Below are 24,217 nucleotides of genomic sequence, written 5' to 3' on the forward strand. Positions count from 1 at the left end.
GATTGCAGTTTATTGGTAGAGGCAAATATTAATCCAATAATTACATTATTATGTAATACAGATTTTATGTGCATCGAAGAAAAGCACAGGGAGCTGAGAACTGTAGCGGGGGGACCCCAGTTAGAATGTAGATGCCAAGAGAGGAGGGAATGCTGAGGTGAAACCGTTTGTGACCAGAGCTACCAGCAGTACCAGGAGGTAGTAGGTAGAAAAGTTTGCCCGAGCACAGTGGGCCTCAGGGCCCCGAGATGGGAAAGATTATGGCGCGATCCAGGAGCTCCATGAAACCTGGTCTGGGTAGAGCTCAGAGGTGAGAGGGAGAGAGCAGGGCTGTGTAGACCAGGCGTTTGGATTTTTATTCTAAATGCAGGAGGAGACTTTGAGGGGATTTACGCAGGCGAGTGACAGTGATCAGGTCGGCATGTCAGAAGAGTGCCCTGGTGGTGCTGTGCAGAACACGGCTGCCCAGACTGTTGCAGCAAGCGCAGGTAGGGGCGGGGGTAGTGGAGACTGGCCATCGGGGGGTTGGAGGTGTGTGAGAAGTAGAAGTCCCAGAACTGGAGAATGAGGAAGGTTTCAGGACGGAGCCCAAGTTTTGTGGCTGACGCGACTGGATAGGTGCTTATGCTGTTTCCTGAAACAGGAAGTCCTGGGCGAGGGCCAGGGTTCGGGGGGAGGGAGGAGAGGTCGTGGATTTGAACATCTTGAATTTGAGATACTTTTTTGATGTCTAAGGGGTGGTGTTTAGGAGGCAGTTGGACACAAGGATCTGGAGCTTAACTATTTGTGTTAGACGTGTAAGTTGTGAGAAACGTGGGTATGTAGATGACAGTTGAGGAAATGGGTGTGGATAAGGTTGCCTGCGAAGAGTGGGTAGGCTGAGAAGACAAGTGACTTCACATCTAAGCCCCGTGAACTCCCGACATTTAAAAGGTGGTTGGGGAGGAGGTGCCTGAAGAGGTGTGGCCGGTGAGTGGGAGTAAAGCTAGGGACTGCTGGGACCCGGGGCGGTCCAACAGGCAGGGGTGTCAGCACTGGCAGACGTTGCTGGGAGAAAACGGGAATCGAGAAAACAGGTGCCCACTGGAAGCCTTCAGGGCACTCGGGGCCGTTTTACCGGAGTGAGACAAATGGAAATCAGGTTGGTTTGCCTTTTAGTAGAGTAGTTATGGAGCAGCCACCTGGGGTCTGTCTTTCTCTCTGTTAAACTGACAGAGACTTGACCAGTGATTCCTGAAAAGGCAGGAGGAACTCAGAGGAACAAGGATTTGCCTGTGAAAGGAGGAAGATACTTACTGTGATCTTACAGGGCTTGTGGGGAGATGGGTGGGTGTCGATGTGGTAGGTTAGCAACAGCAAGTGTCCCTCTGATGGCTTCCATTTTCTCCCAGGAGTCGGAGGAAGCATGGGGAGATGTGGGAGGGTAGAGGCGGGTGCGATACATCTGAAATAGCCCTAGCAGAGAGAGGAAGGATGAATTGATAAAGTAAGATGGCCACGCTTCTTTTTAGGGCCTCGCTGAGACGTCTCTCCAGTTGGGTGTGATCTTCTTCAGTAATGCTTCATTCCCGGGGTACAGGCTTAAAGTGACAATAAGGTTCATCTAGGGTCTGTGCGTTGCCAAATAAGTGTAACAAAAAGTCAGGGGGCAAGGGAGTTTAGAGTATTTACAAAAGAGCCTTTAAGACTGTGAACCAGGGAATTTATAAGGTGGCTAAGTAGGTAAAGAGATAAGGTGGAGACTAATAGGTTAGGGAGAAGAAAGAAGTTTCCATGACTTGGTTGCTCCTATAGGGCCCAAGGCGGTTGTAGTGAAGGGGATAATGGTCTGAGAAGAAGATACTTGAATTCGTGGTTATTGACAGTAACTCTGATGGAGATTTAATCCCATTGTAACAGACCAAAAACAACTGAGGCTTTGGTAAATTCGTAATTTGCCCTCGATTGCACGTGAGTAAGCAGTGCAACTGGACTGGAACCGGAGTTTATCCTACTGAGTGGCTGTGAGGATAGAGTTGAAAGAAGTTTGGGCCAAATGCTACAGAACCGTGGGCTATTCCTCCAGTTGGGTTGGCTCGTGATTGTTTTATATCTGTAAGTGGTAATCTTAGTCTCCCAGCCAACACCTCAGGATTGCTATTTTCTCTGTCCCTTGTCTCCTGTGTCTAGTCCGTCATTCTGGTATCTGCCTTTCCCTTTCTTTTCTTAGTGCTGCCACCTCACTTCAGTGTCTTCCCTTGTGTCTGTGCAACTGATACACGATCGCCTTATTGCTCCCCAAATTACCGAACACCAGGCAGCTTCAACAGCAGACATTTATTTCTCACAGTTCTGGAGGCTGTGAGCTCTAAGATCAAAGTGCAGGCGTATTTGGTGTCTGGGAAGGAATCACTTCCTGGTTCAGCCACCTTTTTTCTGTGTCCTCACATGACAGAGAGATTTGTGCTCTTCATCTCTTTATAATCCCAACACATGGGCACCATGTCCATGACCACAAACAAACCAAATTATCTCCCAACGACCTCACTTCCAAATATTTCACATTGGGGATTAGGCTTCCACATACAAATTTTGGGCAGACACAGACATTCAGTCTGTAGGATGTTGCCTTTAGTATCTTCTTTCATTACTGTTTAATTAATCTTACTGTACTCAGAACTTGCAGCCAGGTATTTTATGTGTTAATGACTTTTCCTTAATTTCCATCCCTGGATTGTCTCAGGATCCTGAGACATAGAGGAGAGGCCAAGGAAGAGCTGTTCTGAGCTGCTGGCGTTTTTGTGTTTGAAAGCAGGTTTGCGTTCATTTTGATTTCACTTTTACTGACGCTGGATAGCAGTTAATAAAATAAGTCTCCACCTTTTTTCTTTTCAGTTTCAGTTCCGTGGATTGGGATTGTTGTAGCCCACATATAGTAAATGAGAGGGCAGGCTCTGGAGTCCTACTGCCTCGGTTTGAATCTTTCTCTCAGTGTGCACTTAGACATGTTATTTGTGTGTGTGTGCGCGTGCGCGTGTGTGTGCGCGTGCGCACCATCTTTTCCTCGTTCGTAGAATGGAGGTAATACTAATACTTGCATCATAGGATTTTTAGCAGGATTAAATGAGGTAGCACGTGCCGCAGCAGTACCTGGCATGGAGTAGATGGGTAGTGTGAGCTATGGTGTGATGTAGTGTGCTTGGTCACATGTGCCCATGTGCATTTTTTCTCACACAAACTGCTCTTTTTATATCGTTTCCTTTGCATTGTTACCCAGTCTGATCTTTGTCCCATTCACATTTTTTTTCCCAGTGAGGTCTGCCAGTCCTTAGTGAAACATAGCTCTGGAATCAAAGGAAGCTTACCACTACAAAAACTGCATCTGGTTTCACGAAGTATTTATCATTCACATCATCCTACTCTAAAGCTTCAAAGACCCCAATTCAGGACATCATTTCATCAGTTCTCCTCTTTAACTAACCTTCCATTACGTAAGTTGAAGCTTTCTCCGATGAAGTATGGCTACCAGCCTCGCAGGAATTTTTGGCCAGCGCGATTAGCTGCAAGACTCTTGAAACTTCGGTATCTCATACTAGGATCTGCTGTTGGCGGTGGCTATACAGCCAAAAAGGTGAGTGTAACTTTCCGCTGCTTTTCCAGTTATTTTTAGCATGATTATTTGAAGGTTTTATAATGCAAACCATTTTTCTTTAGTGCAGGACAATATAGTTAGGTATTTAAAAATTTATTGTGTATCTCTGCCACGTGCCAAATTATTGTAATGTTGCTAATAGGAAAATGCTCTTGGAATCTTGGTTATCCTTATAGGAGGTGAGAATGGCCTAGTGGAAGGTGCATTGGGGTGGGCTGAGGTCACCTAGGTTTGATTTTCAGCTTGCCACTTAGTAGCACAGACAGGAAAGTAGGTGTCTGCTAACACATCCACTTTTTGGCAGCTTTGGGAGCAGAGGCAAGGTATCCTGACCCCTGGTTTGTCTTTCTTCTAGTCCACAGTATTGTTTAGCTAAATCATGAAACCTGTGTGAAATAAATATATTTTGAATTTTTACATTTTCCATATTTAATAAAGGGACAATTTACATGTTTTATACGCTTGCCTACTAATTTGTCTTCAGAGGAACTGAGGCTATTTTGTTTCAAAAAATTTTGAACATAGTATATCGCTCTTTGTAGATTAGCATGTTTTAATTAGATAAATTAAGGCAGTTTTCCTTTATCTTTTGTATGACATTCGGAACACTTGATGGACATATTTTCTTTTTTTTTTTAGACTTTTGATCAGTGGAAAGATATGTTACCTGACCTTAGTGACTATAAATGGATTGTGCCTGACATTGTGTGGGAGATTGATGAGTACATCGATTTAGGTTTGTATCATCAACGTTAAAATACATTTTTGAGGGGTCATATCTTCGGGAAAGAGGAATAGTGGTATTGAAATAGTTTCTTCACTTACGAGTTCACTGTGTAGCAGTTTTAATGCTGAAAATAATTGAATATCGAAGAAAAAACTGGTAGGAAAAAAATAACCCCGTCGTCCATCACTTTCACATAGCTACCACTATCCTACTAGACATTTTCTTTTGATTGTACCTAGTCTGTGTATCTGGTTAACATTTTAGTTTCCTTTTTAAAAGTTATGTGGCCATAGTGAACATGCACTTTAGGCTTCTTTGTTGCCCAACACATTTGTTAACCAAAGCAGCCTTTTTAGACCTCACTTTCAGCATTCTGTCTTGTTACCCGAAACAGATGCGCCATAGCCCACCTGACTATTTATTTTTTAGTGTATACCTTGGTGACTTCTGCTTTCTGTAACCAAGTCCCTCAAAGCCTGCTAGAGTCCTTAGTAATTTCTTCCCATCATCTGGTACTGTTCTCCTTTTTCTGTAATAGGTAGATTAGAGAAAAAGTATATTCAATAGTTCTGATTGCCAGTAAGCTATGGTGATTTAAACAAAATTTTTTTGAATGAAAGTATTTTCCTCAGTCTTCTTTTTAGTCTTTGTTTAATTTCTTAGGTGTATATGGGCGTGGAATTACTCTCTGCATATACTTATAGCTCTTACAGATGAAACTGTGCCGCACTGAGAGATCTATAGCATTCTTTCCATGTCTTTCTGATCCTCACGTGGAGAGCTTTTTACCTTGCCATAGTTGCCAGCACCACAGAGCGGGGCTTGGGGTTGGGTTCTGAAGCTGCACCGGCCAGCCTTCAAGCCTGACCCCCCACTTCTTAGCTGTTGTGCGGGCCCATCTACTTAACCTCAGTGCCCTCGTTCCCCAGCTGTAAAGTGGGTTTGATGATAACTGTTTTGTGGGGCTCCCTTGAAGATGAAACAGGTGTTTTTCAATTTTTTCTCTGATTCTTGGCCTCTTTGCTGTGACTTTCTCCTTAAAAGTACTTATGATTCCAGTACAGCATTAACATTGTTAACACAGTACTGATAGTTCATGGCATCTAACTTATAAACCAAGAGTATCCATCTAAGCCATACATTTGGTGGGTCTTTAAAAGCATTTCATGGCTTATGGAGTATCATCACAATAATACATTGTTTCAGATATAATTGTAGTTGTAATAGGGAGAAAAATGGAAAAGTATTTTAATTTAAATTTGTATATGATGATTATTTCTGTTTTGTCAATGTTTTAATAGTCAGATTCTTATTCTGAAAATTTTTTTGTCTTCTCCAGAGAAAATTAGAAAAGCACTTCCTAATTCAGACGACCTTGCAAAATTGGCCCCTGACTTTGACAAAATTGTTGAGAGCCTCAGTTTACTCAAGGACTTTTTCACCACAGGTAAGGAAGGACCTGTTTGATCTCACGTGAAATGTCAGAAACCCCAGAGGAAAAATACTAAGATGTATTCATTTGTTCATTCCTGGTTTTTAGATGAAAACATCTAGTACAAATGAAAACAGGCTTTTGAAAAAAAGACACACAAAGTTTGGTTGCTCAGTGGTTTTAAATTTTGGTCAGTGCAACAAAATGAAAATTTGTAAGAGGTTAAACATACGTGGCTTTAGTCAGTGAGGGAAAAAACCTCTTGTTCCTGACAGGTAGATGAGACTTCCTCTGTGCTTGCTTTTCATAATTGGTCAGAACCAATTGGGTGATTTTAAAACAAATTTAATTATGATGGACCATAATGAGTAGAATTTACTAAGGTTTATCGTGGCATATTTGCCCAATCAACACCCTATCATGGTAGCACTCTGAGATCTCAGACACTTGTTTGCTCATTCCTGTCAAATTTTACATTTCTATTTCCCCTTTTGCTGATTCTTCACAGGTCACAAATTGGTTAGTGAAGTCATAGGAGCTTCTGACCTACTTCTCTTGTTAGGTGTGTAAACAGACATTTTTGCTGACCTTAACATGCCTTTTAAATGCTTCTAATAAACTAGTTGCAAGTAAAAATTGCAGACCAAATTTATGCTGCTTACGCTGAATTTTAAAACTCCGGAACTCTATTGGGCAAATTCCTTATCTTACAGGTGAAAATAAGAAAATAATTATTTTGCAGTCAAACTAAAATTCCTAAGGATGTATCTGTAAGATTAAAAATATTAAAAAGAAAGTTTGTTTAACCAAAATATTTTCTTGAAATTGATCTGATTGTTTCTGATAGTTGAAATGAACAGTAATTTTGGTTTGTGTCATCTGTCCTGTCACCTTTGACATTTTAAATTTATTTTGTTACTGTATGTGGTCTGTAACGGCAGTAAGTACTCTCCTGGAAAATAATCTTCATCAAAGATTGTCTTGTTTAATTGTGATTTTCAGTGATTTTTTTAAAAGAGGTTACACATGTCCTATAATACTTAAAAAGTTTTTTTGCTTAGGTTACCAATATGTTCCTAAAAATAATAATTGTTTTTAATTTTCACAAAAGTGGTTCTGTTATAAAAATCCATTTGCCTTTAAATTAACTAGACATAATTTGGAAGTTGGCCTCTTGACCTCACTGGAGAATTTAAAGGACTGCTTATTTATCTTTAAGGTTCACCTGGAGAAACAGCATTTAGAGCAACAGATCATGGATCTGAAAGTGACAAGCATTATAGAAAGGTAAGTATAAAGGAGAATTCTTCACATAGGTAGTCTTGAAAGAGTTAAAAAAGTTTTTGTCTACCTGAAAGGTTTGAAAACGGTAACATCTGAGGAGCAAATATAAAAGCATCTAAGTAGAGGTGTTAATCTTGGTACAAAGTAAAAGGTACTGTGTGAGAGTTCTAGAAATGTAATTGGAGAAGCCTATTGCCTTCAAATATGTTGTGAAATACTAGTTTGAACGATTGGCTTCAACAAAGGGTCTTGTTGTTAAATATATGTGGGGAAAGCTGATATAAGTAAAACAAGCAGGCTTTTCTTTCCCCTAGGATTTCTGTGTTGTAAATCCCAGGAGAGGTCAACGTGTACAGAGTTTTCCATATATATTTAGCAACAGAACCCTTTTTCCATGAAATATATTCTAGGGACTAATGTTTCATGGCATACACTTAAGGGAAATATTAAAGGAACAGGAAATGGGTTATTAGGGGATAAATTGATTCTGTTACATTAGAAGTCAGCAGTTGTATATGGAGTTATTTAGGGTATGTTAATTTCAGTACTTTGTTAAAATCCACATGAAAGTTTTAGGAGAACTGCTAATTAAAATAACCTATTCATTGCTCTAGTTACATTCATCTATTAACCTGACATTTTCTTAGTCTTCATTTTTTCATCTTTTAGAATTGGTAAGTTAACTGGTTCCCTCCAAGTTTTCCTTTAAAAAAATAGTATTTAGGTAAATAGATATTTGAAAAAAATGTTCTATGAACATTTTAAAATTAAATATGGAATATGTAGCTTTTATACTGAAAGTTATGGCTTTCGTAAATTGAAAGGAAGTAATTTTGTTTATTTCAAAAGCAGAAAGAAAAGAGTTCCTATGTGTAGGTGTCTATCTTTCTCTTTGTCCTTTATCTTTGAACTTTTTACATGATATTCCAAGTTTAATTCTACAGTTCCAAAAAAATTTTCTCTTGCCTTTTAACTAGATCTTTTTTGGGGGGAGAAAACTTATTTTAAAGTGTGTGTGTGTGTGTGTGTGTGTGTGTGTGTGTGTGTATGTACGTGTATTTGCCTTTTAAGTCGATCTTCTTTAATACCTTTTCCATTGGCATTTCAACCAAAGGGACACTCTTGACTCTTCATGCTACTAGGGGGTTGGGGGGAAGGATTCTAAATAGAAATTAGCCTATTATACACACCTTATTTTGAACCGAAGCCTTGGCCCTAAATGCAGGTAGATTTCACATGCCGAGAGGCGCTGATCAAAGGGGAAAAGGAGCCCCTCTTACAGCTTTAGCAGTGTGGTTTCTTTTCGCCTAGAAAAGGTGGGCGAGGTCTGCATCTCCTGGTGTTCTCTGGTATGGTTCTCCGGTATGGTCTAGGATCACTTTGGCGAATGAGAAACATGTTTCAGGGTCTAACTCAGATACTTTCCTTACAATCATGCTAAAGTGCTAAATGAATAATTAACAAATGATCAGGAGCTCTGCAAAATAGAAGAAGCAAGAGAATGGATCACTGGGAATTTAATTATATTCACAGATTTTATTTTATACAATCGACATGAAAGCAAATTTATTGCTTTATTTCATAATTTACTTTGCTTGAAGGTAAATACCCTCATACATTATTTCCTTTTAACTTTTTCATAATTTATGATCATTATCTTGCCCATTAAAAACTCAGCAATTATTACTAAATCTAGAGTTTTAATTAAGCTGCTTTCAATACAGGCTAAATTAAATTGTAGCCAATGCTAGTATAAAAATTTACTACACAGAAAAGTATTTCCAGCCTCAACTAGTGGTTTTAAATTCTGTTAATGTGCCACATTATGTGTTTCAAGACTTGACTTTTACCTATAATACTTGAAGATAATGAACCACTCAGACAAGATGCAAATAAACTGACTTTAATAGACTTATCTACAAATTAGTGGTTGAATGTGAGCATGGAAGTAGAGACTTCCTTCGCAGAAGCCTTTTTGAAATTACTCTGAAACGTTAAGTTTGGAAATTTGAGCAGTAATCATGGTGTTAGGATGACATCCAGAGATTAGCTGATACTTTTTTGATTGGTTCAGAATGGTGTCTGAGGGTCCCAGATTGAAGGTGGTATTCAGAGTTTGAATACATTAAGCAGTCATACCTTAGCTTAATGGTTGTCTGGTTTATGCCAAAATTTCTGGCCAGATTTATACTAGAAATGTAAAAGTAAATGTGAACCCAATTTTTTTTTTAAGTAATAAGCTGAAAACATTTCTATAACTAGAACTAAAAAATAGTTTCCTTTCTAATAAAACACATGTGGAGAGTGTGGCTAGGTAGAGAAAGTTAGGACCTGCGAAGTCAACTGAAGTGAAAGTTGCGGAGTTGAGAGCACACACGTCAGATCGTTTGAGTTAAGTCCGACAGAATGGATAACACTGTGACCTGCCTACCTCTGGCTCCCGGTTGGGGTCACTGGACTTTTAGGCGCTCTGGAAAGTTGTAATTGAGGTCTTCAGAAAGTCTAAAAAAGCAAAAGACATATATTTCTGCCTAATACTGCGTAAGCTAACATAAACATCAGTTTCTTTGATTTTGTCTGGATCTGTATCCATTCAGCTTGTAGACAGAAGGTATGTACATCATGTTGACCAGAAGTTCAGATATGTATTATCAAGAAATTAAAAACATGGAAAACTATTGAGAGCACTTTTCAATAAATGCTTTTAGTTAAAAAATTTTTTAATTTGTATCCACTGGAGAAAAATATTAGAACCCTCCGTGTGAGCTGAATAATATCCTTGAGACCTGGAGACCTTCAGAAATACCTGAAGGCCATTGAAAATTGAAGTGGTGAGCCTGTTTTAATGAGTAATTTGTAAATCTGCAGATTTCTTTATATTGATCATAGCATAGACAGGTGACAGGACCACTTAGTGAATCTTCTTTTTTGGAGTCAGTAAGATTGTCTGTTCTAGTGAAAATTAAATGAGACCTTATATGTATCTGTGCCTCTGTTTTACCATGTTTCTGATCGCTCATAAGCCTTTCACAGAAGTAAGCAACATGGTCATTCTGAAGGTTACAAATGCATTGCTAATTTATAGAAAATAGTTGACGGACCTTTTAAAAGTCTATGTCTTGAAGAGTAGAATTATTGTTTTAAATATAGTTATTAGACAGTAATTAAATTTCCTCCTTTTACATGCTACTCTAATTCTTACTTTTGTGGCTTTATTTCTGTTGTACCTTGCAGCTGAAATCTCTCTCGTCCCTCTTCTAATTTTTACTCATCCTTAACGCCTAGCTCTGTTGTCTCCTTCGTGAAGACTTCCATAACTGTTTTAGTTCCATGAATTATATCCTAAACCAAGAAAACAGATGCCAGAGGAAACGCTATTTACTTTGGTTTACATTCTTTATTTAATGGCCTGTTTCTGTCATAAAATCTCTGTTCTCAGAACGCCGAGGATAAAGCAGAGCTTTTAGCAAGATTAATTGATTGATTTATCACAGCAAAAGAGAGGCTAATTTAAGTAAATAAATTTCATTAATGCCAACAAATAGGCCCCCAGATTTTATACAATAGGTGTTTTGATCTGATTACCTGTAGATTTCTCTTGGCCTTTGATATTTGGCACCTACTGAAGAGAACGGGAATGGGACGGGGGTACACGTGCTTGGTGTTCTAAACTGCAGTGAAGCAGTGTTGCTTAAGTAGGATTTATATTTCTAGGGCTCCTCCTACAACAAATACTGTTGTAACCTGGGCAAAATGAAATTCTCACAACCAACACCATCAAGTAACCACAAATCAGTAAACTTAAGTTTCCTAAGCAGCTAACTAGCAACTGTACTAGATTAGACTCTTAGCCAGGAAGCCAACCCACTTGTGCACCAGAGTGTAGTAGTGGTAAGTAGAGGGGTCAAAGGAAGAAAAGCAGGGGAGATCTGCAGGAAGAAAAGTGGAATGGCAAAACAGGCCATCTTATTCCTTCATAAGCACACTGTACTTTTATGTCATTTAAGAAACGTTAAGTAACTATATACTGTGTACGTAATACTGTTTTTAGGTCACAATTTAGAATAAAAGGGATTTGGTGGAAATTGTAATACTGATAGTAACTGTCGGTAATGTATGTATTAGTGGGAGTAGGAAAATAGTTATTTTTAGCTAATCAAATAGAATTGTTTGAATTTTAAAAAGTAGTTTAATGCCTAGGAATATTTTTGAAAGGAAGGGGAGAGAAGTCTTCACTGTCGTAAAGTTCTTTTCTGAACCCAAGTTACTTCTAAAACTCATAAAGCAGGGGTTGGCACACTTTTCCTTAAAGGGCCAGGTAGCGAATAGTTTAGGTTTGCAGACTTTCAGGTCTCTGTGGACTACTCAGTTCAGCCCGTCTTCTTAGTAATTCAAGTATGCCTTCTGATGTGTTGCACTGTTACCCTTTTCCTTTTGTAAACGTGGCTTGAACCTGATGGAATCAAAGCAACTTTGGAAATAATAAAACAGTCACATCAACGGGATGGTATCAGGTGCAGACCGTGTAGTCACACTGTCAGCATTCAGATCGTGCCCTTCCTGCTTTCTGAGCTACGTGATCTGGAAAGAGATCAAACTCATTGAGTTTCTGATTTCCTCTTTTATAAAAGGGGGAACCCTACTTGACAGGATTGTTTTGAGAATTTTGTATGCCCTTTATCACAAGAGCTGCACATAATAAAAGTAAATATTGGCTATTAGGGTAATGCTGATGACAGTGATCATTATTTCCTTTCATTTTGAATTATTGCACCAGTTAATTGCCTATTAACATTATTTGATTAATTTCTTCCTCTTAATTTCTGTGGAGTCTGTTCTGAGGACTGAAAACTGGAACATGGATCATGGGGCTGATGTGTAGCTTATGTACAGAATACACATTTGTTCGGAAACCCAGTTTGGGTTTTATACTGGAAACTTTGTGTGCATTATTAGGTAAAAGTAGGTCATAATTTGATTCATTCAAGAAGTAAATGTGTGCTCAGGCCCAATTTAGGTATCAGCTAGAGCACGCATCTAACGTGTCAGACGTTATTCTAGGTACTAGGTACATACATGAACAGGATAAGGGCCCAGCTCTGCTAGGAATGTTTAAAACACTGTTAAAAATATAGTGTTTTAAATGTATTCACATATGAATGACAAATAATTTTAAAGCTATTTAAAGTCTCTCCTATCAAACTCATTAACTTTTAGATTTTCACAGCACATTCAGTTGATATTTTGGTTTTTGGAGTTACCACTGATTTTCTTGACCTGATGTTAAAATTTCTTGAAAGTCTGACAGTACTGTATGTGAAATATGAGACCGTGAGAGACGCAGTGTCAAATTGGCAGTAACTAGGAGACCTTGAGAGAGTGCACCATCTGTGGCTGTTTATTATGTTTACTGTTTATCGTCATTGACAATTACCATGTTTTATATGCAACATATATGATTTTAACAGAATTATGTGCTGTTTCTGGAGAGAAAACTACCTGAGCTTGGGAAAATGTTTATAGAACAAATTGTACTTTGTGCATTTGCAGAATGTGTATTGCACAGCAGTTACACCCATTTCTTGCCCTTCCTCACTCCACACGGCCTTAGCTCAGAAGCTGTACAGCCCGTCCCTCCGTGTTTAGGGTGAAATTCAATGTCCAAGATTAGATAGAGGTCACCTCCTTTAGTCAGGTAGTATAGTGTAAATAGCATTCTCCGTGTCTAATTCTTATTTTCTTCCTACCTTTTTTAGGAGGTAACAGTTAATTTCAACCGTCTTCACATAATAGTGCTGCAGTAACTGACTTGGAAGGAAAGTGAGGTGTCACTAGAAAGAGGGCATTTTCTTGTAATAGATATTAAGTATTCGTCATATAATCTGTATACAGATTGAAGCAGTGGATTAGGGAAGGATGTTTAAGCTGTAAGGAAAAAAGAATCTTGTACCTGATAGACCAGCAAGCGTAGTTAAGAAATGTGGAATATTTGCTCACTGCTTTGACATCTTATAAGACAGAATACTGGTGGTATGCTAATTACAGCACAGGTACACTGCTCTATAAGCCAGCACAGGAAACCTTTAAAAGAGTATTGCTCTGAGACGACTAAACACTCAGGTGATTAGAAGTGATGATGGTAAATAACTAAAAATCAGCTGGATTATTCTGCTTTCTGCTTCATGAAAAGCAATGATACAGAAAATGAAAAAAATGACAGATAATCAGGTAAATGATGAGAGTAGTGAGGGTAGTGAGTTGGCATTGTCTTTCTTTGATAGGTATGTCAATGACCATAACGTCTTAATTTAAGAGATACATCTTTAAAGATAAACACAGGTTTTTATAAATGTGTTTTCTGTTGAAATTGGAAACAAATGTTGACAGTTCAGTTATGTTACTTGCCATTTTGATGTTCTCTCACTTGTCATACAGAAATATCAACTAGTCTTATCCTTTGATTTATAGTAAGTCAACCAGTTTCATTATTGTTGGCATGGCCTAATGTATTAAAACTAAGAATCAAATAAAAATTCCCCAAATTATTTGCTAATACTTCCTTTTAACTTAAAGTGTCTTACTATAATAGTAGCTTTCCTATTTGTATTTGCTTCTTTTCCGGAAAACTTTCATTTATAGACGTCTTTGGGTTAATAAAGTACGTTATTAAGCCTCTGGATGAGTCTACTGATTAAAATTTGAATGTAATATTAACCAGTATTTCAAGAAACTTTCTGGTTGTACTATATGAAATATAATATTTTGGACAATTACTTTAAAAAGCTCTGAAGCTATTTGAAACTCCCAATTTAGATGATTTTAACGAGTATTAGTTTTCCTGGCTCTTTTTATTTTTATAACTCGGCAAAAATTGGGTCCATTGGTTCTCCCGGAAAACTCTGCCTGTGCAGATTAAATAGTGGCCTCATTCACTGAGGTGTCTGATTGAGAAAATATTAGGCTTGTGACACTTTCAATTCTTTCTTGTCTTTTTTCCCACATTCCTTGAGGGCTGTTATCTAATAGGCCAGCAATTAAAACTGCTATACAGAAAATGACATGTATTGGGTATCCTGGCACATGTAAATACATTGCGATAAAAACTGCACTAGTTAGCATTTCGTGATTTTTAAGTGGAATGAATTTTAAATATAGAAATGGTGATTGTGTTGTACATAGGTCCAAACTGGTTTTTTTTTATTTTAAATTTTCGTAATAACTGTATTATCTCCAGATCTTAATTATGTTCTTTTATAGTGCTTTTGCTCTAGTAATTGATATATTCATACTTATATTCTTAGAGGCCATTTTTACTGAATGTCAGAACAGCTCATAAAAAGTGAAAATTCAGTCAGACTACTTATTTTGTGTTGTATGAAGTTAAAACAGTGCCTCAAACATTATTTTTTAATTTGCAAAAAGAGAATCCTAAATTTTAGTCAGATAAACTTATATGCATAGGCATGTAGAAAATATGAACTAATGTAAAACCTTGATTAACTTGGTGCTTGGAAACTCAAATCAATAGTTTTGAGGGTCTATGGTCTTTTATTGAAGGCATCAGATATCAAAGAAGAAATACAGAATTATGATCTAATAAACTATTATGTATTCTCCATTCATTTTTTTGAGAATTAAAAGATGTCCCCCCCTTATGTATCAAGTCAGGAGCATATACTAGTTCATACTGGCAATTCAGAAATAAGGGTTGACATAATAAATTGTTAACTACAATACCACTTTTCCTTGAGCATTCCCGTTATTCAAGGTTTTACTATATATTGATATTATATATCTGGCTCATTTTGTACAGCTGTCAGCCACATTGCATTTTCTTTACACTTTGTAAACTGCTGTTTTATATTTCTGAGACATCTAATTTTACTGAGGGGGAAAAATGGAAATGTGGTACAGAGCCCTAATATATAGTGGCTTTCTAAAGGTACATAAATGCGTTTCCATTTTTGTAATAAGCTATCCATTCTTCCCTAACTTATATCTGTTCCTTGCTTGTGCCCTTGGTTTAACATTGTTCTCCTCCCCAATTTTCCTCTTCTCCTCATTGTAAACTCATGGCAGGGTCTGCTTGGTGAGCTCATTCTCTTACAACAGCAAATTCAAGAGCATGAAGAGGAAGCGCACAGAGCCGCTGGCCAATATAGCACGAGCTATGCCCAACAGAAGCGCAAGGTGATGGATGGTTTAAGGGGGCTACTGATGTATTCACATTAATCAGCCATTTCTACCAAGATCGTGTCATCTTAATCCCTTCATGGACTCTGATTATGAGAAATTATTTTTGACAAAGTAAAGATTTGAAAGATCCATAGTACAAATATGTAACTTTCCTGGAGTGGATAAACAAACCCAAAATGTTAAACATAGGAGTTTATTTTCTGAAAATGAGATGATCTGTGAGGGAGCAAGGATTTGTATTTAGAGAATTACTATGAATTGTGATTTACTTGGTCTAGTTATTGAGTCATCCTAGGTTTGTAGCCAGCTTATCTGTGGTTCTCCCAAGTTTTCATTTCTAAAATGTAAGGGATTACTGTGGATGACCACAATCTAAATTATTTAAAGAATGAAATGTATTGTTTTTGTAAAATGAATCAGCAGAAAACATTGTTATTTCTTACAGAAGAAAAACTATTCTGATGTAAATTTTTGGTGAAGTCATTTTACCTTGATTGACTCATTAAGTTTTTCCACAATCGTGAAGTCAGCACAAATAAATTTTCACCTTGGATGACTGAAGGATTGAACATAGGAAAGTTGATATAATTCAGGTTGCTAAAGAACAGATTCTAATAAAAGTCAGCATAAATCTATGCAAATGTTTGGTTATATGTACAGTCAAGAGGTCCTTAAAAGTATGCTTTTGGCTGTTAGATGATCTTATGGCGTAGATCTCAAAGTTAATGTTCTGAAGAGACTTGAGTCAAAATGAAATGAATGTAGTGATTTTAAAGTTATATTCTGAGATCTTGACATCAGCTTAATTATGTTGCATGTATTAGATCAGGAAAGGTTTAAAGCCATATACAGATTTTACTCAGGAAAAGGGATTCAGCCATTTAATTAGGTTCCTGTAAGTTCTGATAATTGAAGTCAGCCAATACCATAGATAATGACTGGGTGCAATAAATTTGCTTACTAACCTCACGCATTTGGTGATGGATAATATTTGAGAGTATGCCTCATAGTTTCATTTATCTTTTCAGTGTCATTTCCTGGCTTTTCTCAATTCCAGGGCTGTGGAATCAACTCCTGTAATATTTAGCTTTCAGCGAGTGAACAACCTAGGTGGAAATAGAAAATAAGTTATTTTCCTGTTTGGTTAAGTTAAAGTAGATGTGTTAAACCAAGGAAGGGCTTATTTTAAATGGTGCTTTAGCCTTCTCTGTTCTGTATTTTGTTGAAGTGCCATTTAAATATTCTAACAAATTGGATGCTTAAAGCGAACCATCTGTTCCTTAGCTTTGTTACAGAAAGAAGGCGAAGGAGCTACTGTATTCTGGTATGTTAGTTAGAAATATGGATAGCTCTAGCTGCAAGTTGTTCTTACGTTGTTTCATGATGGTAAAATCCTTTGAAATGAGTCCCATAGAACTGCCTTCCATTTTAAGATTTTAAGATATGGTTTAAGATTATCAATATACTTTTGAACCTGTGGGATATTACTAGTGAATAGTGTTCGCTTTCTACATTGCCCAAGGTTACTGTTCATTGGAGGCCTACTTTCTAGCCTGTTTTCGGGTTTCACGATACCATTTCATTTCTAATATTATCAGATTATCCACTTAAACTTCTTAGTCCTCATCTTCCCCATTTGTAAAATAGCAACTGATAGGACTGTACCTCCGTCTGTTTTGTTTATTAAGGCATATTTAGTAGAGCACCAAACAGGCCCACTTTGGAGTCACCTCATGTGAAGGTGAATGGAACTTTAAAAACAATTAATTCCTGCTCTTCTGTGTGGCGCCTTCCCCCTTACTACATCTTCCCCTGATTCCCTGTAGTTGGTGCACAGGTGACTTTCCAGCCCTTCACTCTCCTCACCATCCGAATCCTCATTCATGAGATTTGTGGCATTCCTCCGGTCGTGTGAGGTGTTCTTGAGGTGCAAAGCCACAGCTTTTTGTCGCTTTTTAATCATCCTTCCTTACCTTCCTGAAATGCATGTAGGCCTTCATTTTTCATCTTCTAGCAGCAGCTAATAAACTGTCCCTGTAGCTCCTGCAGGGACATAACACACATACACGGAAATGTTTACGAGCCCTTTGTATATATGTGCTTCACTATTTCAAAATGGCCACAATGGCTTAGTAGGAAGAAATACTTAAAATTTAAAAATCAGGCTTGATTTTGTGAGGAGCTAGTAAAGGTTTTTCTCTTTCAGCTTTAGCTTGTTTCTGCGGAGGATTCCGCTCTTTCTCCATCAGTTTCACAGCCCTGGAATTGTAGAAAAGCTCTGGTTTCAAGACCATTGATACCCATTTCTGTCAGGGTGAGTTTTAAATTTTATAATGCAAACAGTATGTTAAACAACAGGACAAGAACTGAACTGTCGTAAGTAGCTGAATTTTACCAGCAAAGTGCCTCAATGTGAAGTGTACCCAGATTGCTAGCTAGGGTATTGAGTAAGTGATACTTGAAAAAAAGCGTGTGTTGTTCCCTTAAGACAATATGGAAAAGTATCTTCTCAGTGTCTTTAATATTTACTTTGTAAACCTAAAGGTTTTCATCTTGTTTCCTAGAGAATATTAGGTCTAATTCTTGATTCCACCACCACCTATCTTTTAATATGATGTTAGTTTTGAGGTTCCATTAAACTGAGCAGATAGGAAGCATACTGATAAAACTGTGCATGACTTATGCCAGAAGGGCAAGTGATAAATCTAAACACTCCTAAAAATCTGAATTTATAAAAATATTAACAGGCATCATTACTAAATACTAATAATAGCATAAAGAATATAATATATATATTATATATATACATATATATATCTTTTAACCTTACATATACCCATTTCATTTCCCCACATTACCAACTTAACCTTTTATAGCCCTTGGCTTACAGTAAGCATTCTAACTTTCTATGTAATGTATTCGTCTCTTAACAATTGCCCCAGATGTAGACTAATACTGGGTTTTCTATTGTAATTTAGGATATATTTCACGAAGTCATGAAATGCATTCAAAACTAAAGCAGTTTATACTGTTTATACATTTCGTACTAATTCAGCTGCAGTCAGATGAGTATTTAATGGAAAGCAGTTAATCCAAGTACATTTTATAATGAATTGGGAATTTAATGTGCCTAACAACATTTTTATGAGTGCATTATTACAGTATTATGACATGCCATATGGAAACAAGGAGTTTCTATTTCTTCATTGGTCTTCAGGATTTTGTTCTTTGGGTCATTGGTTCCTCCCTAACTTGCTTGTTTCCTCACATTTTAGGCGACTCTTAATAATTCTTGTCCACTTTATGCAAACACAGTCCAATGAAAAATGTTCTCTCCATAAGTGTCTGCTTGCTACATAAGAATGAGGAAACAGCAATACAAAATTTGTTTTATATTCTCTTCTAATTACTGAGTCATATTTGGAGATTTTTAGGCATAAACTTTTAAGGAAAACGTAATATACTTATATCATTTGTAGCAAGCACTGTCATTTTTATTTAAAAGAAATTTTGCACATATTTTGAGAAAGTATTTGGAAATAGGAATTAAAACTGCAAAATTGCTTTTTATTGTATGGATAAGAGTTATTAATATCTACCTCAATAAGCAAATCATTTAGAATTTTTTCATCTATATTTGCTACCATGATGTCTTGATTGCTTGAATAGTCATTGAATGAAAATGAAGAAGGACTTATATGAATTTTACCTTGAGTTTTGTCTCCTATGAAATAAATTCATGTTTACAAGTTTTGATTATCAGAAATTAGACAATTCCTTTGAAAGAATGAGTGTGACAACTTCTGCACCTCACCCAGGAGTCAGAGCACAGTTACGTGGATTTGTCATAAACGACATCATTTTAATTAAAATTGATCATTGCGTTTTATATTTAGGATTGTACTGTGACTATAGCCTGATAATGCAGTAAAGTTCTATGTTGTGTTGGGGTATCTTATCTTAGAGTTATTGGCATTAATAATAGTTGGAAGTAGTTTTCACAATAGCTGTAGATTTTATCCTACTTTTGTTTTATATTTAAATCAATTTTAGTTGCTTTATTCAACTTTATTGCTACTGATGCATTCACTGTATTCTGGGCTAGCACATCCTGCACTGGAACTGAATTTAAAAACCAGCATCTGGCTCCACGTAAAGCTCGGAAAATACAGGTTCTTGCATTTATTAAATACTTCCTACTTACAGAGTAGAAGTGGGTAATATATGCTTAAAATATCACTATGACCAAGGAATTCTTTTCATTAGCTATAAATGATAGCATGTATAAGTTCCCCAAACACGTTTCTGTAGGTATCTGTGCCCTTTTTGTCCAGGCATCAGATGCCTGTGGTTGAGTACAAAACAGCCTACAAAAACGGTACTAACTGTATATTGGTTTCTTCTTTTTCGAACAAGCCATTCATCAGAAATCACTAGAATAGCATCATGAAAATGATTGCTTTTTAATGTTTTTTAAATTTATTTCTGAGAGAGAGAGAGAGAGCGTGAGTAGGGAAGTCAGAGACAGAGAGACACACACACAGAATCCGAAGACAGGCTCCAGGCTCTGAGCTAGCCGTCAGCACAGAGCCTGACGCAGGGCATGAACCCACGAACCGTGAAATCATGACCTGAGCCAAAGTCTGACGCTTAACTGACTGAGCTACCCAGGCGCCCTGAAAATGATTGCTTTTTACTTGTTAATAAAGTTATAAAATTATGAGAAGCAATTTTAGTGATGAAGATAGGTGTTTATTAATCATTAGAGTTAAAATGTGCTTTGATCAAATATGCAGATAAAGTCAGTATTTATTTTTAAAAATTCTTTTCAAAAAATGGAACTTCCTGCCCGTTTTATATAAATCCATTCCTATGGAAGTAAAATTAATTTATTTTACATGTTTAGGTGACAGACAAAGAGAAAATTGACCAGCTTCAAGAAGAACTTCTGCATACTCAGGTAATTCTGACGAGTAGAAAAAAACCAGGGATTTTCTGCTATACTCCTAAGTTTGGTGATGTGGAAATTTTTTAAGAAAGCAAAAATGGAGTGGTTTGATGATACAACCTTATCAATAAATGTAAAAAAAAAAATACAAAAGCAAATTGATTAATAGGGAAGGAAAAAGGAACTTGGTAAGTGTGGTTAACTCCTTTGTGTAAATACCTGGTTTTGAGTGAATCTTGTGCTTCTAATCTTAAAGAAGAACTGCTATGAAAAACAAAAATGAGGGGAACTGACTTGTTGTGACCTTGACTCCTTGGTCACACCTTGACTCTGTGACCTTGGATAGGCTACCAAGTGTCCCTAACTTTTGTCTCCTATAAAGACTTAAGGAAGCTAATGCTGTTGTAACATCAGTATCGGGCCTGTCGCATAATACATGCTCAGGTACTATTAGTTATTTAGTTTATATCATTTTAATTACAACATAAAATGGCATGGAGAATGGGAAGAAATTGAACTTTTGTCAAATGTGCCCATAATGAAGACTTTTTGATATAATAGGAAACACTGCTTCAGTAGAATGTGCTTAGGAATATGCTTCTTTAAATTCTTAGTATCTTAACTTTATTTCTTCAGTGTAAATAGCAAAGAATTTTCCAAATAAAATGCCAAATTTATAATAGAAAACTATAATGAATTCTGCTGTTTGTATGAGAGAATATTCATAATTTATTTTACTTCCAACATTTTCAAAGAAGCTTTAAAAATGAAACAGCTCATTTTAAATAGTCAGGAGATCATGACTTCAGGAATTTGGAAGATTTAAAGTTAGACTTAATTAAGTTATTAACCCATCTTTTTCTCACGTAATTATGGTATTATTTTGTTGCAGTTAAAGTACCAGAGGATCTTGGAACGGTTAGAAAAAGAGAACAAAGAATTAAGAAAATTAGTATTACAGAAAGATGACAAAGGCATCCATCACAGAAAGCTTAAGGTATTTTAAGTTTTTCTGAATTTCGTTAGTTCCGTAACTTTGCCATTTCACATTGTGCGTTCAGTCAATACCAGTTTTTAAAGCTGTGATATGTTCTATCCTTTTCTTTCTAACCTGATATCCTTGGGAGATAGGAAAGTCTTTCTATATGAGACATTTCACAAATTATAGTCTCCAGACATTTGTTTCATACGAGGCCTACAAAATCTTCATACTTTTAACAATCATTTCTTGTGAATCAATTTATTTTTCTGAAATACCCAGTTTATCTTTAGGGTTATTTAGGTAATTTAGGGTTCTACGGCTATAAAAACAGAAGTGTGATTTGATGGACATTTAGGTATGACTTAACTTTATTGCCACACTTGTATTTCTAGTGAATGATTAGTTTACTTTCTTTACTTTTATAAGAATTTATGTTTTTTTCTGGAACATTTCTTAGGCATTTTAAAGAATGTTTGGAAAAGTATATGCTGGGATTGTGACCATCAGCACATTGGTAATTACCATTATCAGTAAGCTAAATCTTATTATTGCCTGCTAAACCAGGCTGTATGTGCTGAATTAAATTGAAGTAATATTTTTAACTTCTATCTCACATAAGTAAACAGAACTTGTGTATAGCAAACCTACAATAAATCGTGACATATGTATTCTGAAGCCAAGGTCCCAAGATAAGTAGTTCTATTTTAACCAACATGTATTAGTAGTCTGACTCTAAATCACAACTGCATAAAACAGATAAATAGCATGACTTTATTCACAAGTCACACGTGGCAATTGAAAAAAGTCATGTCCAGGTGTTTAAATAGAGTTCACGTCAGAAACCATATTTTCTCTCATAAAATGAAATGGTAAAGACAGTTTTGAGAACGTTTTGTTTATTTTGTGGTGGAGGGCACAGCAGTTGCTTTCCAGTTAATTGCTTTGAGGTGTTAAGAGGTGAAAGGAAACATAAGCACCCATTTTGTTCCTACCTCGCATTGAAACTGGTCTTTAATTATTTAGTGCTTGACAGTAACCCTTTTTTCCCCCACCTGTCTTACTTATTTGTTGAGTCATTCATCAGATACTTTCTTGAAGCTTGTTATTTGCTGGGTCCCGTGTTCTGTCCTGGTTCTGCACAGAAGCAGTGCAGGGTGTGTGCCGCGCAGCGCCCTCCTTCGTCTGCCCAGCCGTCACCATACACGTACTCATTCTTACTGACTTAACAGTCATCTTGGTGATTTTTCTCCTCTACCTTTATTCTTTCTTCAGTCTCTCTCTCTCTCTCTCTCTCTCACTCTCACTCTCACTCTCTCACTCTCTTACTCTCTCTCACTCCCTCCCTCTCCCTCTGATACACATACCAAACTTGATAGAGGATGATTCCCTTGTAGTAGGTCACCTGACTCCTTGTTTGGCTTTACGGTGTGAATGCTCTTCCTTTGTTTTGGGCATTTAGTTCTTCAATACTAAAGCATAATTTCCCTTGTTTAGCATTTAATTGGAAGCTTAGGAAATCCTCAATTGACATACTTTATTAAATCGATATATCTCAAAATAAATTGGATAAGATGAAGTGGAATTTTATTCTACACTGTTTTACTATGACTATGTATTTATATATATATATATATAAAGTACAGTCCTGGGAAAACATTTTGGATTTATCAGCTTTTTTCCTCTTGACACATCTGATTTTTTTTTAATGTGTTCACTGATTTTTAAAATTTTATAGAAATCCTTGATTGACATGTATTCTGAAGTTCTTGATGTCCTATCTGATTATGACGCCAGCTACAACACACAAGATCATCTGCCAAGGGTAAGTGGAAAGTTAATACATAGTGAACCTGCTCATTAGCAAAAGAAGACTTTACGTTTTAAAACAGTTGTGTGCATATATACCCAGACACACAATATAGACCTATACATATGCGCACACCACACACATAGAGAGACATATGTTTCTTACCGGTAGAATATCATTTATGTGTTCCACATGATATCTTAAGCATTGAATGTTGTTTGACTGTTTTGGTCTACTGGCCCATTTGGTCCATTGTATAAATATACACGTTGAATTTATGTGTAATGAAGGAAGGTTATCCGGTATCTTCCATTCTGTATTTGTAACATCCATGGTACTAAAATACCTGAATAGTGGATTAAATTAATGGGTGAAATTTAATTTCATAGAATTAAAAATGTCTCTGTAGAGAGTAAACTAGCTGTGGAAAACATTTGTAGGACAGGAGCGATATGGTTTTAAAAGTAGTGGTTTAATTAGCACATGTTTGGGGCACCTGGATGGTTCAGTAGGTTAAGCGTCCGACTTCGGCTCAGGTCATGATCTCACGGTTCGTGGGTTCGAGCCCTGTGTCAGACTCTGTGCTGACAGCTAGCTCAGAGCCTGGAGCCTGCTTCAGATTCTGTATCTCCCTCTCTCTCTGACCCTCCCCTGCTCACACTGCTTCTCTCTCTCTCTCTCAGAAATAAATAAAACATTAAAAAAAATTAGCACATGTTTGTGGGTTGTTTTGTTTTGTTTTGTTTCTATTCAAGTCACTTAACATGCAGTGTAGTCTCGACTTCAGGAGTAGAACCCAGTAATTCATCTCTTACATATCACACCCAGTGCTCATCCCAACAAGTGCCCTCCTTAACGCCTGTCAGCCGTTTAACTCACAGGCCTCCCACCCTTTCCCGGCAGCAACCCTCTGTTCGTTCTCTGTACTTTAAAAGTCTTTTACAGTCTACCTCCCTCTCTGTTTTTATCTTATTTTTCCTTCCCTTTCCCTGTGTTCATCTTCTGAGGTTCTTAAATTCTACATATGAGTGAAATCATGATATCTGACTTATTTTGCTGAGCACCAGTTTTTAATAAAAATTTAGTTATAAATAATGGATGCAATTAATATTCAGCTCTTTATATTTTCTACATGCATACATGTATTAACCCTCTTTGTTTTCTGGATGATATTTTCAAAATCTTTTGGCTGTAGCTATTTTAAAAGACT

The 24,217-nt window shown here is 36.9% G+C and overlaps 1 protein-coding gene and 1 long non-coding RNA gene across 6 annotated transcripts in view; one reads left to right on the plus strand and one right to left on the minus strand.

Annotated features, from left to right (window-relative positions):
* OPA1 (OPA1 mitochondrial dynamin like GTPase) overlaps positions 1 to 24,217 on the plus strand; it is an 88,335-nt gene that overhangs the window by 4,722 nt on the left and 59,396 nt on the right. For 2 of the 5 annotated variants that reach the window (XM_039230316.1, XM_039230317.1), the window contains exons 2-10: positions 3,292 to 3,610; positions 4,271 to 4,367; positions 5,698 to 5,805; positions 6,299 to 6,352; positions 7,010 to 7,077; positions 15,154 to 15,264; positions 20,177 to 20,230; positions 21,111 to 21,215; positions 22,936 to 23,022. In XM_039230316.1, coding sequence (XP_039086247.1) covers positions 3,292 to 3,610; positions 4,271 to 4,367; positions 5,698 to 5,805; positions 6,299 to 6,352; positions 7,010 to 7,077; positions 15,154 to 15,264; positions 20,177 to 20,230; positions 21,111 to 21,215; positions 22,936 to 23,022 — 1,003 coding nt within the window. The remainder of the gene's footprint in view (positions 1 to 3,291; positions 3,611 to 4,270; positions 4,368 to 5,697; positions 5,806 to 6,298; positions 6,353 to 7,009; positions 7,078 to 15,153; positions 15,265 to 20,176; positions 20,231 to 21,110; positions 21,216 to 22,935; positions 23,023 to 24,217) is intronic. The other 3 variants (XM_039230320.1, XM_039230319.1, XM_039230321.1) reach the window with 3 other exon arrangements.
* LOC120230649 lies at positions 1,303 to 23,312 on the minus strand. Its single transcript, XR_005528094.1, has 5 exons — positions 23,173 to 23,312; positions 16,236 to 16,376; positions 9,506 to 9,576; positions 8,265 to 8,452; positions 1,303 to 1,455 (listed from the first exon to the last, which is right to left on the minus strand). It is a non-coding gene; the product is annotated as an uncharacterized LOC120230649 (long non-coding RNA).

Source organism: Hyaena hyaena, unplaced genomic scaffold, assembly GCF_003009895.1.
Source record: "Hyaena hyaena isolate Hyena2069 unplaced genomic scaffold, ASM300989v1 scaffold_45, whole genome shotgun sequence".
NCBI lineage: Eukaryota > Metazoa > Chordata > Mammalia > Carnivora > Hyaenidae > Hyaena > Hyaena hyaena.